This window comes from Columba livia, chromosome 36, assembly GCF_036013475.1.
Source record: "Columba livia isolate bColLiv1 breed racing homer chromosome 36, bColLiv1.pat.W.v2, whole genome shotgun sequence".
In the NCBI taxonomy this organism is placed as follows: Eukaryota; Metazoa; Chordata; class Aves; order Columbiformes; family Columbidae; genus Columba; species Columba livia.
Window position 1 is genome coordinate 443,066 of NC_088637.1, and position 15,992 is coordinate 459,057.

A 15,992-nucleotide genomic window follows, 5' to 3' on the forward strand; every position below is an offset into this window, starting at 1 on the left:
CTTTGGGGCACTCCTGGGTCCCTTTCGGGGGGGGGGGTGTGGGGGTTGGGGCACTCCTGGGTCCCTTTGGGGCACCCTTGGGTCCCTTTCATGGGGGTTTTAGGGCACTCCTGGGTCCCCTTCGGGAGGGGGTTGGGGCAGCCCTGGGGCACTCCTGGGTCCCTTTGGGGCACTCCTGGGTCCCTTTGGGGCACTTCTGGGTCCCTTTGGGGGGGTTTGGGGCAGCCCTGGGGCACTCCTGGGTCCCTTTGGGGCACTCCTGGGTCCCTTTGGGGCACTCCTGGGTCCCTTTGGGGCAGCCCTGGGTCCTTTTGGGGGGGGTTGGGGTATTCCTGGGTCCCTTTGGGGCACTCCTGTGTCCCTTTTCAGGGTGTGTGGCACTCCTGGGTCCCTTGGTGTCCCTTTGGGGCACTCCTGGGTCCCTTGGTGTCCCTTTGGGGCACTCCTGGGTCCCTTTTTTCTTCCCCACAGTGTATTGGGCAGGAAAAGCTGCCACTTCCGGGATGGGGGGCGGGGCTTATGGACACCCCCCCCCGCCCATCCCCCTCCACACCCTGAGTGAGTCAAACTGGGACAAACTGGGACAAACTGGGACAAACTGGGACTACCAGTTTGTGATACTGGTGTGACTGGGTCCCTTTGGGGGGGTTTTGGGGCACTCCTGGGTCCCTTTGGGGGGGGTTTTGGGGCACTCTTGGGTCCTTTTGGGGCACTCCTGGGTCCCTTTGGGGGGGTTTTGGGGCACTCCTGGGTCCTTTTGGGGCACTCCTGGGTCCCTTTGGGGGTGTTTTGGGGCACTCTTGGGTCCTTTTGGGGCACTCCTGGGTCCCTTTGGGGGGGTTTTGGGGCACTCCTGGGTCCTTTTGGGGCACTCCTGGGTCCCTTTGGGGGTGTTTTGGGGCACTCCTGGGTCCTTTCGGGGCACTCCTGGGTCCCTTTGGGGGTGTTTTGGGGCACTCCTGGGTCCTTTCGGGGCACTCCTGGGTCCCTTTGGGGGGTTTTGGGGCACTCCTGGGTCCTTTTGGGGCACTCCTGGGTCCCTTTGGGGGGTTTTGGGCACTCCTGGGTCCCTTTCGGGGGGGCTTGGGGCACTGGTGGGTTATACTGGTTATACTGGTGTCACTGGTGGGTTATACTGGTTATACTGGTTATATGGAGTTATATGGGGTTATACTGGTTATACTGGTGTCACTGGTGGGTTATACTGGTTATACTGGTTATATGGAGTTATATGGGGTTATACTGGTTATACTGGTGTAACTGGTGGGTTATACTGGTTATAGTGGATTATACTGGTTGTACTGGTGGGTTATACTGGTTATAGTGGATTATACTGGTTATACTGGTGGATTATACTGGGTTATACTGGTTATACTGGTGTAACTGGTGGGTTATACTGGTTATAGTGGGGTATACTGGTGTCACTGGTGGGTTGTACTGGTTATACTGGTGTAACTGGTGGGTTATACTCGCTGTACTGGTTATACTGGTTTATACTGGTGTCACTGGTGGGTTATACTGGTGATACTGGTTATACTGGTGTAACCGGTGGGTTATACTGGTTATAGGGGATTATACTGGTTATACTGGTGAGTTATACTGGTTATACTGGTTATACTGGTGATACTGGTGGGTTATACTGGTTATACCGGTGTAACCGGTGGGTTATACTGGTTATAGGGGATTATACTGGTTATACTGGTGAGTTATACTGGTTATACTGGTTATACTGGTGATACTGGTGGGTTATACTGGTTATACTGGTGTAACCGGTGGGTTATACTGGTTATAGTGGATTATACTGGTTATACTGGTGGGTTATACTGGTGATACTGGTTATACTGGTGATACTGGTGGGTTATACTGGTGATACTGGTTATACTGGTGTAACGGGTGGGTTATACTGGTTATAGTGGATTATACTGGTGGGTTATACTGGTGATACTGGTTATACTGGTGATACTGGTTATACTAGTGATACTGGTGGGTTATACTGGTGATACTGGTTATACTGGTTTATACTGGTGTCACTGGTCCCCAGGTGGCTCCCAGGGCTCCCACGTCCCCCTGCTGGGTGACACAGGTGAGTGACTGACACCTGTCAATCAAATCCATCCCGCTGTCAATCACAGCCCCGGACGCCTGGGTCCCTTTGGGGGGGGGGGGGCAGTTACTGGTGGTTAATGGGGGTTACTGGGAGCACTGGGGGGGTTACTGGGAGTTACTGGGGGGGGGTCACTGGGGGGACCCGGACGCCTGGGTCCACTGGGGCACTCCTGGGTCCCTCCCGGACGCCTGGGTCCCCCCCAGGCCCGCCCCTCCCCCTGCTGCGATTCCTGGAGCCAATGGGAACGGCCGAAACAGGTGGGACTGGGATGAACTGGGATGTACTGGGACCCCCGGACGCCTGGGTCCCTCCCCCGGACGCCTGGGTCCCCTCCCGAACTCCTGGGTCCCTCCTCTCTTTCAGCTCCACCTCCCAGCGACATCACCTCCCTCCACGAGCCTCCGGACGCCTGGGTCCCTCCCCCGAACTCCTGGGTCCCTCCCCCGAACTCCTGGGTCCCACCCCCGAACTCCTGGGTCCCCCCCCTCCCCTTCCCCCCCCTCCAGGGGGCGCTGGCGCTCCGCGGAGGTTTTGGCGGGAAGCCCCCGGCCCCGCCCCCGCTCCAGGTCCCGCGATGATTGGACGGAGGTTTCGGCGGGAAGCTCCGGGCCCCGCCCCCGCTCCAGGTCCCGTGATGATTGGACGGAGGTTTTGGCGGGAAGCCCCGGGCCCCGCCCCCGCTCCAGGTCCCGCGATGATTGGATGGAACCGGGAGGGGGCGTGACCGAGGGGGGCGTGGCCAAAGCGAGGCCCCGCCCCCATGGGTCCCCCCGGCGGCTGCGAAAGGTGCGGGGGGGGGAAGGGGGTTAATTTTGGGGGGTTTTGATGCATTTTGGGGCATTTTGATAAATTTTGGGGTCCCTAAAACCCCCAATTTTCACCTTTTTTCCCCAGAACGACGCCCTGAGCCGGGAGAGTCTCGTGGTGTGAGGGACCCGGATGCCTGGGTCCCTGGGGCACGCCTGGGTCCCCTCCCGGACGCCTGGGTCCCCTCCTGAACTCCTGGGTCCCTCCTGAACTCCTGGGTCCCTCCTGAACTCCTGGGTCCTTCCCGGACGCCTGGGTCCCCTCCCGAAACTCCTTGGTCCCCTATTTGGGTCCCTTCCCGAACTCCTGGGTCCCTTCCCGGACGCCTGGGTCCCTGGGGCACTCCTGGGTCCCTTCTCGGACGCCTGGGTCCCTGGGGCACTCCTGGGTCCCTTCCCGGAGCCTGGGTCCCTGGGGCACTCCTGGGTCCCTCCCGGACGCCTGGGTCCCTTCCCGAATGCCTGGGTCCATGGGGCATTCCTGGGTCCCTTCCCGGACGCCTGGGTCCCTGGGGCACTCCTGGGTCCCTCCCGAACGCCTGGGTCCCTTCCTGAACTCCTGGGTCCCTTCCCGGATGCCTGGGTCCCTGGGGCACTCCTGGGTCCCTTCCCGAACTCCTGGGTCCCTCCCGGACGCCTGGGTCCCTCCCAGGTCTGTATTTTTAGGGCCAATCGGCTCATTTTTGGGGCCGTTTTTTTTTAATCCAGTGACCGAATTCTCCCGATTTTTGGGCCAAATAAACGAGTTTTAGAGAAATTTGGACGTTCCCGCAGTTTTGGGTGAAATTTCGATGAATTTTGGGTGAATTTCGGGGTTTTTTGGGGGTTCCTGAACCTTTTGCCGCCAATGCCCCGAGGGGACCCAGGCGTTCGGGCACGGGGGGGCGTGGCCTCGCCTCTGATTGGCCGCCGGCATCCGGGGAACCTTCCCCGCCGCGGTGCTCTCTGGGAGTTGTAGTCCCGGAAACCGCGGCTTAGCGCTTCCGGTCACCCCCGCAACGGCCCGGGCGCCTGGGTCCCCCCCGAACTCCTGGGTCCCCCCGAACTCCTGGGTCCCCCCGAACTCCTGGGTCCTCTGGGGCACTCCTGGGTCCCCCGGACGCCTGGGTCCCTGCAGGATGACGTTGTTTCACTTCGGGAATTGTTTCGCTTTGGCCTATTTCCCCTATTTTATCACCTATAAGTGCAGCGGCCTGTGAGTGAGCTGGGCTATACTGGGCTATACTGGGCTATACTGGGCTATACTGGGCTATACTGGGAGGGACTGGGGGTTACTGGGAGTGTTGGGGGCGTGTTACTGGTCCATACTGGTCCATACTGGGAGCAGATCCATGTACAGTGACTGGGAAGGTCGTTACTGGTCTATACTGGTCTATACTGGTCCATACTGGTCTATACTGGTCTATACTGGTCTATACTGGGAGCAGATCCATGTACAGAGACTGGGAAGGGTGTTACTGGTCTATACTGGTCTATACTGGGACAGGTCAGAGTACAGTGGCTGGGAAGGGTTTGGGGGGTCCGTACTGGTTTATACTGGTCCATACTGGTTTATACTGGTCCATACTGGTTTATACTGGTCCATACTGGTTTATACTGGTCCATACTGGTTTATACTGGGCAGGTCAGAGTACAGCGCCTTCTGGCGCTGCGTCCAGGCCGGAGCCACCTATGTACTGGTGCAACTGGGAAAGGTGAGACGGGAACTGGGATGGACTGGGATGGACTGGGATGGACTGGGATGGACTGGGATGGACTGGGAGGGACTGGGATGGGACTGGGATGGACTGGGATGGACTGGGATGGACTGGGAGGGACTGGGAGGGACTGGGATGGACTGGGAGGGACTGGGAGGGACTGGGAGGGACTGGGATGGACTGGGATGGACTGGGAGGGACTGGGAGGGACTGGGATGGACTGGGATGGACTGGGATGGACTGGGAGGGACTGGGAGGGACTGGGAGGGACTGGGAGGGACTGGGAGGGACTGGGATGGACTGGGAGGGACTGGGAGGGACTGGGATGGACTGGGAGGGACTGGGAGGGACTGGGATGGGACTGGGATGGGACTGGGATGGACTGGGATGGACTGGGATGGACTGGGATGGACTGGGAGGGACTGGGATGGACTGGGATGGGACTGGGATGGGACTGGGATGGGACTGGGATGGACTGGGATGGACTGGGATGGACTGGGATGGACTGGGAGGGACTGGGATGGACTGGGATGGACTGGGAGGGACTGGGATGGACTGGGATGGACTGGGAGGGACTGGGAGGGACTGGGATGGACTGGGAGGGACTGGGAGGGACTGGGATGGACTGGGAGGGACTGGGAGGGACTGGGATGGGACTGGGATGGACTGGGAGGGGTTTGGGGGGGGGTCCCGGACGCCTGGGTCCCTCCCGGACGCCTGGGTCCCCAGATGCTGGTCCTGGCCACGTTCTTCCCCACCTGGGAGGGGCCGTCGGGGGGATTTGACCTGCTGGGGGTGAGTGGGGACCCAGGAGTGCCCCAGAGGGACCCAGGAGTGCCCCAAGGGTGGTGGGAGGGGACACAGGAGTGCCCCAAAGGGACCCAGGAGTGCCCCAAGGGTGGGGGGAGGGACCCAGGAGTGCCCCAAACACCCCTAAGAGGGACCCAGGAGTGCCCCAAGGGTGGAGGGAGGGACCCAGGAGTGCCCCAAGGGTGGTGGGAAGGGACCCAGGAGTGCCCCAAAGGGACCCAGGAGTGCCCCAAGGGTGGAGGGAGGGACCCAGGAGTGCCCCAAGGGTGGTGGGAAGGGACCCAGGAGTGCCCCAAAGGGACCCAGGAGTGCCCCAAGGGTGGAGGGAGGGACCCAGGAGTGCCCCAAGGGTGGTGGGAAGGGACCCAGGAGTGCCCCAAAGGGACCCAGGAGTGCCCCAAGGGTGGTGGGAGGGGACCCAGGAGTGCCCCAAGGGTGGGGGGAGGGGACCCAGGAGTGCCCCAAAGGGACCCAGGAGTGCCCCAAGGGTGGGGGGAGGGACCCAGGAGTGCCCCAAACACCCCTAAGAGGGACCCAGGAGTGCCCCAAGGGTGGAGGGAGGGACCCAGGAGTGCCCCAAGGGTGGTGGGAAGGGACCCAGGAGTGCCCCAAAGGGACCCAGGAGTGCCCCAAGGGTGGAGGGAGGGACCCAGGAATGCCCCAAAGGGACCCAGGAGTGCCCCAAGGGTGGAGGGAGGGACCCAGGAGTGCCCCAAGGGTGGTGGGAGGGGACCCAGGAGTGCCCCAAAGGGACCCAGGAGTGCCCCAAGGGTGGTGGGAGGGGACCCAGGAGTGCCCCAAGGGTGGGGGGAGGGACCCAGGAGTGCCCCAAGGGTGGTGGGAAGGGACCCAGGAGTGCCCCAAAGGGACCCAGGAGTGCCCCAAGGGTGGTGGGAAGGGACCCAGGAGTGCCCCAAAGGGACCCAGGAGTGCCCCAAACTCTCCTAGAAGGGCCCCAGGATTGCCCCAAACCCCCCAAAAGGGACCCAGGAGTGCCCCAAGGGTGGGGGGAGGGACCCAGGAGTGCCCCAAAGGGACCCAGGAGTGCCCCAAGGGTGGGGGGAGGGACCCAGGAGTGCCCCAAGGGTGGTGGGAAGGGACCCAGGAGTGCCCCAAAGGGACCCAGGAGTGCCCCAAGGGTGGTGGGAGGGGACCCAGGAGTGCCCCAAGGGTGGGGGGAGGGACCCAGGAGTGCCCCAAGGGTGGTGGGAAGGGACCCAGGAGTGCCCCAAAGGGACCCAGCAGTGCCCCAAGGGTGGAGGGAGGGACCCAGGAGTGCCCCAAGGGTGGTGGGAAGGGACCCAGGAGTGCCCCAAAGGGACCCAGGAGTGCCCCAAGGGTGGTGGGAGGGGACCCAGGAGTGCCCCAAGGGTGGTGGGAAGGGACCCAGGAGTGCCCCAAAGGGACCCAGCAGTGCCCCAAGGGTGGAGGGAGGGACCCAGGAGTGCCCCAAGGGTGGTGGGAAGGGACCCAGGAGTGCCCCAAAGGGACCCAGGAGTGCCCCAAGGGTGGTGGGAGGGGACCCAGGAGTGCCCCAAGGGTGGGGGGAGGGACCCAGGAGTGCCCCAAGGGTGGTGGGAAGGGACCCAGGAGTGCCCCAAAGGGACCCAGGAGTGCCCCAAGGGTGGTGGGAAGGGACCCAGGAGTGCCCCAAAGGGACCCAGGAGTGCCCCAAACTCTCCTAGAAGGGCCCCAGGATTGCCCCAAACCCCCCAAAAGGGACCCAGGAGTGCCCCAAGGGTGGTGGGAGGGGACCCAGGAGTGCCCCAAGGGTGGGGGGAGGGACCCAGGAGTGCCCCAAGGGTGGTGGGAAGGGACCCAGGAGTGCCCCAAAGGGACCCAGGAGTGCCCCAAGGGTGGGGGGAGGGACCCAGGAGTGCCCCAAGGGTGGGGGGAGGGGACCCAGGAGTGTCCCAAAGGGACCCAGGAGTGCCCCAAACTCTCCTAGAAGGGCCCCAGGAGTGCCCGAAACCCCGCAAAAGGGACCCAGGAGTGCTCCAAGGGTGGGGAGTGGGGACCCAGGAGTTCCCCAAAGGCCCTAAATGGCCCCAGGAGTGCCCCAACCCCCCATAAAAGGGGCATTCCTGGGTCCCCGTGTCCGTGTGTCCCCCCCACGGTGTCCGTGTGTCCAGGAGTTCCTGCGGGCGTCGCTGGACGTGCTGGACCTGCTGGGCCTGCAGGTGGCGCTGTGGCGCGGCGCGGGCCGGGGGGAGCTGCGCATCCTGGTGGCCGCTCTAGGCTGGGCCGGCGCCGAACTCGTCTCCTCCCGGTACCAGGAGGACCCCGAGGGGCCTGTGGGGGACGTATAGGGGCCATATGGGGGCTGTAGGGGACGTATATGGGCCATATGGGGGACATATGGGGGCTGTAGGGGACGTATAGGGGCCATATGGGGGCTGTAGGGGACGTATATGGACCATATAGGGGCCATATGGGGGCTGTAGGGGATGTATAGGGGCATATGGGGGATGTATAGGGGCATATGGGGGATGTATAGGGGCATATGGGGGCTGTAGGGGACGTATAGGGGCATATGGGGGACGTATAGGGGCATATGGGGGACATATAGGGGCATATGGGGGCTGTAGGGGACGTATATGGGCCATATGGGGGACATATGGGGGCTGTAGGGGACGTATATGGGCCATATGGGGGGCATATGGGGGCTGTAGGGGATGTATAGGGGCCATATGGGGGACATATAGGGGCCATATGGGGGCTGTAGGGGAGGTATAGGGGCCATATGGGGGCTGTAGGGGATGTATAGGGGCCATATGGGGGACATATAGGGGCCATATGGGGGCTGTAGGGGACATATAGGGGCATATGGGGGACATATAGGGGCATATGGGGTCTAGAGGGGATGTATAGGGGCCATATGGGGGACATATAGGGGCCATATGGGGGCTGTAGGGGATGTATAGGGGCATATGGGGGACATATAGGGGCATATGGGGTCTAGAGGGGATGTATAGGGGCCATATGGGGGACATATAGGGGCCATATGGGGGCTGTAGGGGATGTATAGGGGCATATGGGGTCTAGAGGGGATGTATAGGGGCCATATGGGGGACATATAGGGGCCATATGGGGGCTGTAGGGGATGTATAGGGGCATATGGGGGACATATAGGGGCATATGGGGTCTAGAGGGGATGTATAGGGGCCATATGGGGGACATATAGGGGCATATGGGGGACATATAGGGGCATATGGGGTCTAGAGGGGATGTATAGGGACCATATGGGGGACATATAGGGGCCATATGGGGGCTGTAGGGGATGTATAGGGGCATATGGGGGACATATAGGGGCATATGGGGTCTAGAGGGGATGTATAGGGGCCATATGGGGGACATATAGGGGCCATATGGGGGCTGTAGGGGAGGTATAGGGGCCATATGGGGGCTGTAGGGGATGTATAGGGGCCATATGGGGGACATATAGGGGACATATGGGGGCTGTAGGGAATGTATAGGGGCATATGGGGGACGTATAGGGGCATATGGGGTCTAGAGGGGATGTATAGGGGCCATATGGGGGACATATGGGGGCTATATGGGGGCTGTAGGGGACGTATAGGGGCGTATGGGGGACGTATAGGGGCATATGGGGTCTAGAGGGGATGTATAGGGCCATATGGGGGACATATAGGAGCCATATGGGGGCTGTAGGGGACATATATGGGCCATATGGGGGACATATGTGGGCTGTAGGGGATGTATAGGGGCCATATGGGGGACATATAGGGGCCATATGGGGGCTGTAGGGGACATATAGGGGCATATGGGGGACATATAGGGGCATATGGGGTCTAGAGGGGATGTATAGGGGCCATATGGGGGACGTAGAGACCGTATAGGGGCCATATGGGGTCTATAGGGGCCATATGGGGGACGTAGAGACCATATAGGGGCCTTGGGGGGTCTATAGGGGCCATAGGGGTCATATGGGGGACGCAGAGACCATGTAGGGGTCATATGGGGGTTGTAGGGGATGTATAGAGGTCAGATGGGGTCTATGGGGGACTTATGGGGGGTCTATAGGGGCCATGTGGGGGCTGTAGGGGACATATAGGGGACATAGGGGATCTATAGGAGCCATATGGGGGCTGTAGGGGGTGTATGGGGGCTATAGGAGATGTATAGGGGCCATATGGGGGATGTAGAGACCATATAGGGGCCATATGGGGTCTATAGGGGCCATATGGGATCTATAGAGAACATATAGGGGCCATAGGGGGACTATAGGGGACATATAGAGGTCATATAGGGTCTATAGGGGACACATGGGGGACATAGAGACCATGTAGGGGTCATATGGGGGCTGTAGGGGATGTATAGAGGTCATATGGGGTTTATAGGGGCCATATGGGGGGCTGTAGGGGATGTATGGGGGCTATAGGGGATGTATAGGGGTCATATGGGGTCTATAGGGGACATATGGTGGCCATAGGGGATGTGTAGTCCTAGGTCCCTGGGGCACTCCTGGGTCCCTTTGGGTGGTTTTTGGGGCATTCCTGGGTCCATTGGGATCTCTTCTGGGTCCATGGGGCACTCCTGGGTCCCCTGGGGCACTCCTGGGTCCCTTTTGGGGGGGTTTTGGGGCACTCCTCCGTCCCTTCGGGTGGTTTTTGGGGCATTCCTGGGTCCCTTGGGGCACTCCTGGGTCCCTTTGGGTGGTTTTTGGGTCCCTCCTGGTTCCCTTGGGGCACTCCTGGGTCCATCGGGGCACTCCTGGGTCCCTCTGGGTGTCCCTTGGGGCACTCCTAGGTCCCTTGGGGCACTCCTGGGTCCATGGGGCACTCCTGGGTCCCTTTGGGTGGTTTTGGGGGCACTCCTGGGTCCCTTGGGGCACTCCTGGGTCCATCGGGGCACTCCTGGGTCCCTCTGGGTATCCCTTGGGGCACTCCTGGGTCCCTTGGGGCACTCCTGGTTCCCTTGGGGCACTCCTGGGTCCCTCTGGGTGTCCCTTGGGGCACTCCTGGGTCCCTTTGGGTGGTTTTGGGGGCACTCCTGGGTCCCTTTGGGTGGTTTTTGGGTCCCTCCTGGTTCCCTTGGGGCACTCCTGGGTCCCTTGGGGCACTCCTGGGTCCATCGGGGCACTCCTGGGTCCCTCTGGGTGTCCCTTGGGGCACTCCTGGGTCCCTTGGGGCACTTCTGGTTCCCTTGGGGCACTCCTGGGTCCCTCTGGGTGTCCCTTGGGGCACTCCTGGGTCCCTCCTGGGTCCCTCCTGGGTCCCTTGGGGCACTCCTGGGTCCCTCTGGGTGTCCCTTGGGGCACTCCTAGGTCCCTTGGGGCACTCCTGGGTCCATGGGGCACTCCTGGGTCCCTTTGGGTGGTTTTGGGGGCACTCCTGGGTCCCTTGGGGCACTCCTGGGTCCATCGGGGCACTCCTGGGTCCCTCTGGGTATCCCTTGGGGCACTCCTGGGTCCCTTGGGGCACTCCTGGGTCCCTCTGGGTGTCCCTTGGGGCACTCCTGGGTCCCTTTGGGTGGTTTTGGGGGCACTCCTGGGTCCCTTTGGGTGGTTTTTGGGTCCCTCCTGGTTCCCTTGGGGCACTCCTGGTTCCCTTGGGGCACTCCTGGGTCCACGGGGCACTCCTGGGTCCGCAGGTGCGTCCCGCTCTGGGTGGGCGCCCGGGGGGTCGAGTTCGACTGGCGGCACCTGCAGATGGGGCTGGACTCCAACATCAGCCTGGTCAGTGCTGGGCCATACTGGGCCATACTGGTCCATACTGGACCAATCCCCTCATTTTGGCGCCAATTCCCTCAGTTTGGCGCCAGTTCCCTCAGTTTGGCGCCAGTTCCCTCAGTTTGGCGCCAATTCCCTCAGTTTGGCGCCAATCCCCCCTAAACCCGCCGTTAATTACCCCAAACCGCTTAATTACCGCTCTTTCTCCCCCCGGGTGGGCTCGGGATGTCTCGCTGACGCCCCGGGGGTGGTTAATTGGTTAATTAAGCCGCTAATTAGCGCTAATTACAGGTCCGACACATAGCGGCCGCCGCGCTGCTCTGGGCCGGGGGCCGCCCGGAGCTGCCGCCCGCGCTGCGCCTGCCGCTCGCCGCCATGTTGGGCGCCGCCGCCTACGAGGGCTTCCTCATCGGGTGGGCGGCGCTTCCGGGCAACGGCGCGGCGGGATTGGCGGAGCATGCCGAGGGGGCGGGGTTAAGGGCTGGGCGCGGCATGGGATTGGTTGGAGGGCGCGTTTGAGGGGTGTCATGGTGAAGGCGGTGGCGCACTCAATGTGGGGGGGAATTAAGGGCAGAGCGCCGCTGGGGATTGGTGGAGCTGGCTGAAGGGGCGGGATTAAGGGCAAAACGCGGCTGGGGATTGGCGGAGAGTGGCGGGGAGGCGGGGTTAAGGGCTGAGCGGTGCTGAGGATTGGTGGAGTGGGGCTGGGGGGCGGAAGTAAGGGCAGAGCGCGGCTGGGGATTGGTGGAGCTGGCTGAAGGGGCGGGATTAAGGACTGAGCGGGACTGAGGAGTGGCTGGGGGGCATGCCTGGGTCCATTGGGGCACTCTTGGGTCCCCCTCTCGAACTCCCGGGTCCATTGGGGCATTCCTGGGTCCCTTGGGGCACTCCTGGGTCCCTTGGGGACACCCTTGCGGGCTTGTAAACCCATTGAACCATCGGAATGCTTGGGTGCGGGGATATCTATAGGTGTCTCTATGTTGTCTCTCTAGGGGGCGTGGCTTCACCAAGGGGGCGTGCCCCCCGCTGAAGCCCCGCCCCCTTTTCCTGTGTTCTCCCCGCAGGTGGGCGGGGCAAGCGCTGGGACTCGGCCCCTGGGGGGCGCTGGGGCTGCGGGCGCTGGGGGCGGCCGCGCTGGGGCTGGGGGCGCTGCGGGTGCTGGTGCCGCTGCTGCCCCCCCCGAAACAATAAACAGTGAGGGACCCAGGAGTTCCGAGGGACCCAGGAGTTCGGGGGGGAAACCCGGGAGTTCGGGGGGGGGAACCAAAAAAGTTGGGGGCGGAACCAAAGTTCGGGATCGCGGGGGCTTGGGGGGGGAGGTTTGGAGGTGGCACCGGGGCGCCAGGGGGACCGGAAGTGATGTTGCACCGAGGCAAATGGGGGGGAAATGGGTGGTTTGGAGCTTCTAGGGGGATTAGAGGGACCCAGGAGTTCGGGGAGGGACCCAGGAGTTCGGGAGGGACCCAGGAGTTCGGGAGGGGACCCAGGAGTTCAGGGAGGGACCCAGGAGTTCGGGAGGGACCCAGGAGTCCGGGAGGGACCCAGACGTCCGGGCACGGACCCAGGCGTGCAGGAGGGACCCAGGCGTTCGGGGTGGGTCACGTCACTCTTGGCATCCCCTGCAAAGCATCATGGGAACCTCCCCGGACGCCTGGGTCCCCTTGGGAAACAATGATGGTGGAGCGAAGCATGATGGGAAATCCCGAACGCCTGGGTCCTCAGAGTCCCCCCACACCCCCCTTAATTAACCCCCCTCCCGATGTCCCGGGGACAAGACCGATAAGATAATATTAATTAATCATTAACGAGCAACAAAAAAGGGGACCCAGGCGTCCGGGGCCTCCCCCTCCCCCCACATTTGATAAAATGGAAAGTGATAAGGAGGGGGAGGGGAACAACATCAAGGGCGACCCAAGGGTGGGGGGAGGGGTCTGGGGGAACCCAGGAGTTCGGGGGGAACCCAGGAGTTCGGGGAGGGACCCAGGAGTCCGGGAGGGACCCAGGAGTTTGGGGGGGGACCCAGGAGTTCGGGAGGGGACCCAGGAGTTCGGGAGGGGACCCAGGCATCCGGGAGGGACCCAGGAGTCCGGGAGGGGACCCAGGAGTCCGGGAGGGACCCAGGAGTTCGGGAGGGGACCCAGGAGTCCGGGAGGGACCCAGGAGTTTGGGGGGGGACCCAGGAGTCCGGGGGGGGACCCAGGAGTCCGGGAGGGGACCCAGGAGTTCGGGAGGGACCCAGGAGTCCGGGAGGGACCCAGGAGTCCGGGAGGGGACCCAGGAGTCCGGGAGGGACCCAGGAGTTTGGGGGGGGACCCAGGAGTCCGGGGGGGGACCCAGGAGTCCGGGAGGGACCCAGGAGTCCGGGCGGGACCCAGGAGTTCGGGAGGAACCCAGGTGTTCAGGGGACCCAGGTGTGCAGGAAGGGACCCAAATAGGGGACCCAGGCATTTGGGAGGGACCCAGGAGTCCGGGAGGGACCCAGGAGTCTGGGAGGGACCCAGGAGTCTGGGAGGGACCCAGGAGTCCGGGAGGGACCCAGGCGTCCGGGCGAGGTCACCTTGGGGCGGTTCCCGCCCCCGGGGTTCGGGGGGTATAAGAAGAGGTGGGGAGGGGACTGGGAGGCACTGGGAGCTACTGGGAGGCACTGGGAGCTGCCATGGGGAAGGAGGTGAGGACGGACGGACGGACATGGGGATGGGTGGGGGGACTGGGATGGACTGGGATGGACTGGGAGGGACTGGGAGGGACTGGGATGGACTGGGATGGGACTGGGATGGAACTGGGAGGGACTGGGATGGACTGGGATGGGACTGGGAGGGACTGGGATGGACTGGGATGGAACTGGGATGGACTGGGATGGACTGGGATGGACTGGGATGGACTGGGATGGAACTGGGAGGGACTGGGATGGACTGGGAGGGACTGGGATGGACTGGGATGGACTGGGATGGACTGGGAGGGACTGGGATGGGACTGGGAGGGACTGGGATGGACTGGGAGGGACTGGGATGGACTGGGAGGGACTGGGATGGGACTGGGAGGGACTGGGATGGACTGGGATGGACTGGGATGGACTGGGATGGACTGGGGGGACTGGGATGGACTGGGAGGGACTGGGATGGGACTGGGATGGGACTGGGATGGACTGGGAGGGACTGGGATGGACTGGGATGGACTGGGATGGACTGGGAGGGACTGGGATGGGACTGGGATGGGACTGGGATGGACTGGGAGGGACTGGGATGGACTGGGATGGACTGGGAGGGACTGGGATGGACTGGGAGGGACTGGGATGGGACTGGGATGGGACTGGGATGGACTGGGATGGACTGGGAGGGACTGGGATGGACCGGGATGGGACTGGGATGGACTGGGAGGGACTGGGAGGGACTGGGAAGAACCAATACACAGAGAGATGAATGGAGGCCCTTGACCTTGACCTCCTTGACCTCTGACCTTGACCTTGACCCCCCCAGGAGAGCTACGAGTTGGGCCCCACCCGGGGCAAAGCCCAACGGAAACGGGACAAACTGGAGGACATGAAGAGGGAGATGGACGTGGTAACTGGGCCAGACTGGGAGCACTGGGAGGGGATGGGTGCCTCCCGGACTCCTGGGTCCCTCTCGAACTCCTGGGTCCCTCCCGGACGCCTGGGTCCCCTCCCGAACTCCTGGGTCCCCTCCCGGACTCCTGGGTCCCCTCCCGAACTCCTGGGTCCCTTCCCGAACTCCTGGGTCCCTCCTGAACTCCTGGGTCCCCTCCCGGACTCCTGGGTCCCCTCCCGAACTCCTGGGTCCCTTCCCGAACTCCTGGGTCCCTCCTGAACTCCTGGGTCCCTTCCCGAACTCCTGGGTCCCTTCCCGAACTCCTGGGTCCCTTCCCGAACTCCTGGGTCCTTTCCAGACTCCTGGGTCCTTTCTGTACTCCTGGGTCCCTCAGAACTCCTGGGTCCCCTCCCGAACTCCTGGGTCCCTTCCCGAACTCCTGGGTCGCTTCCCGAACTCCTGGGTCCCTTCCTGAACTCCTGGGTCCCTCCCGAACTCCTGGGTCCCTCCTGTGGGCTGGGGGGTTGGGGAGGACGCTAAGAACTGGGAGGGACTGGAAAGGTCAGAGGTCAGAGGTCAGAGGTCGCTGCCCCCAGGATGACCACAAACTGGAGCTGAGCGAACTGGAGGTCAAGTACAGCACCAGCATCAGCAAGGTGACCTTTGACCCCTGACCCCCAGCTTATCCCACCCCATTGACCCCATTGACCCCACAGTCACCCCATTGCCCCCCCTTGACCCCATTGACTCCATTGACCCCCATTGGTCCCCCATTGACCCCATTGATTCCCCCTTGCCCTCCTTGACCCCATTGACCCCATTGACCCCATTGACCACCCCAACCCTCTTGACCCATTGCCCCCATTGTCCCCCTATTGACCCCATTGATCCCATTGAACCCCCATCGCTTCCCCATTGACCCCATTGCTTCCCTATTGCCCCCCTATTGACCCCCCATTGACCCCATTGACTCTATTGACTTCATTGACCCCACTAACCCACACATCAACCCCATTGACCCCATGGACCCCATTGCCCCCCCATTGACTCCATTGCCCCCACATTGACCCCATTGACCCTGTTGCCCCCCATTGACCACACTGACCCCATTGACCCCATTGCCCACCCATTGACTCCATTGACCCCATCGACCCCCCCAACCCTCTTGACCCATCAACCCTATTGACCCCATTGACCACCCATTGACCCCATTGACCTTCCCATTGATCCTATTGCCCCCCATTGACCCCATTGACCTCATCGACCCCCCCAACCCTCTTGACCCATCAACCCTATTGACCCCATTGACCCCCATTGACCCCATTGACCTTCCCA

The 15,992-nt window shown here is 62.4% G+C and overlaps 2 protein-coding genes across 3 annotated transcripts; both read left to right on the plus strand.

Moving 5' to 3' along the window:
* The first annotated feature begins 320 nt into the window (after positions 1 to 320).
* Positions 321 to 3,670, plus strand: LOC135576964 (uncharacterized). 2 transcript variants are annotated; one of them, XM_065044368.1, is made up of 6 exons: positions 321 to 558; positions 2,042 to 2,083; positions 2,311 to 2,364; positions 2,471 to 2,695; positions 2,756 to 2,893; positions 3,002 to 3,670. In XM_065044368.1, exons 1-4 carry the CDS (start codon positions 504 to 506, stop codon positions 2,683 to 2,685), a joined length of 366 nt encoding a protein of 121 aa, XP_064900440.1. In that variant the 5' UTR covers positions 321 to 503; the 3' UTR covers positions 2,686 to 2,695; positions 2,756 to 2,893; positions 3,002 to 3,670. The 2 variants fall into 2 exon arrangements, with proteins under 2 accessions (XP_064900440.1, XP_064900439.1); XM_065044367.1 differs by having other exon boundaries at positions 2,471 to 2,893.
* Positions 3,671 to 3,890: 220 nt separating this feature from the next.
* On the plus strand, positions 3,891 to 12,339 carry TMEM147 (transmembrane protein 147). The gene is made up of 7 exons (XM_065044366.1): positions 3,891 to 4,108; positions 4,538 to 4,607; positions 5,340 to 5,405; positions 7,553 to 7,689; positions 11,034 to 11,118; positions 11,404 to 11,525; positions 12,177 to 12,339. Exons 1-7 carry the CDS (start codon positions 4,032 to 4,034, stop codon positions 12,301 to 12,303), a joined length of 684 nt encoding a protein of 227 aa, XP_064900438.1. The 5' UTR covers positions 3,891 to 4,031; the 3' UTR covers positions 12,304 to 12,339.
* The last annotated feature ends 3,653 nt before the right edge of the window (positions 12,340 to 15,992 follow it).

Coding starts and splice junctions, on each gene's coding strand:
- LOC135576964 (XM_065044367.1), top strand. CDS start 504: ATGGGGGGCGGGGCTTATGGACACCCCCCCCCGCCCATCCCCCTCCAC. Junction 559..2,041: donor CATCCCCCTCCACACCCTGA/GTGAGTCAAACT, acceptor ACTGGTCCCCAG/GTGGCTCCCAGGGCTCCCAC. Junction 2,365..2,470: donor AATGGGAACGGCCGAAACAG/GTGGGACTGGGA, acceptor CCTCTCTTTCAG/CTCCACCTCCCAGCGACATC.
- TMEM147 (XM_065044366.1), top strand. CDS start 4,032: ATGACGTTGTTTCACTTCGGGAATTGTTTCGCTTTGGCCTATTTCCCC. Junction 4,608..5,339: donor TACTGGTGCAACTGGGAAAG/GTGAGACGGGAA, acceptor CTGGGTCCCCAG/ATGCTGGTCCTGGCCACGTT. Junction 7,690..11,033: donor GCCGAACTCGTCTCCTCCCG/GTACCAGGAGGA, acceptor CTGGGTCCGCAG/GTGCGTCCCGCTCTGGGTGG.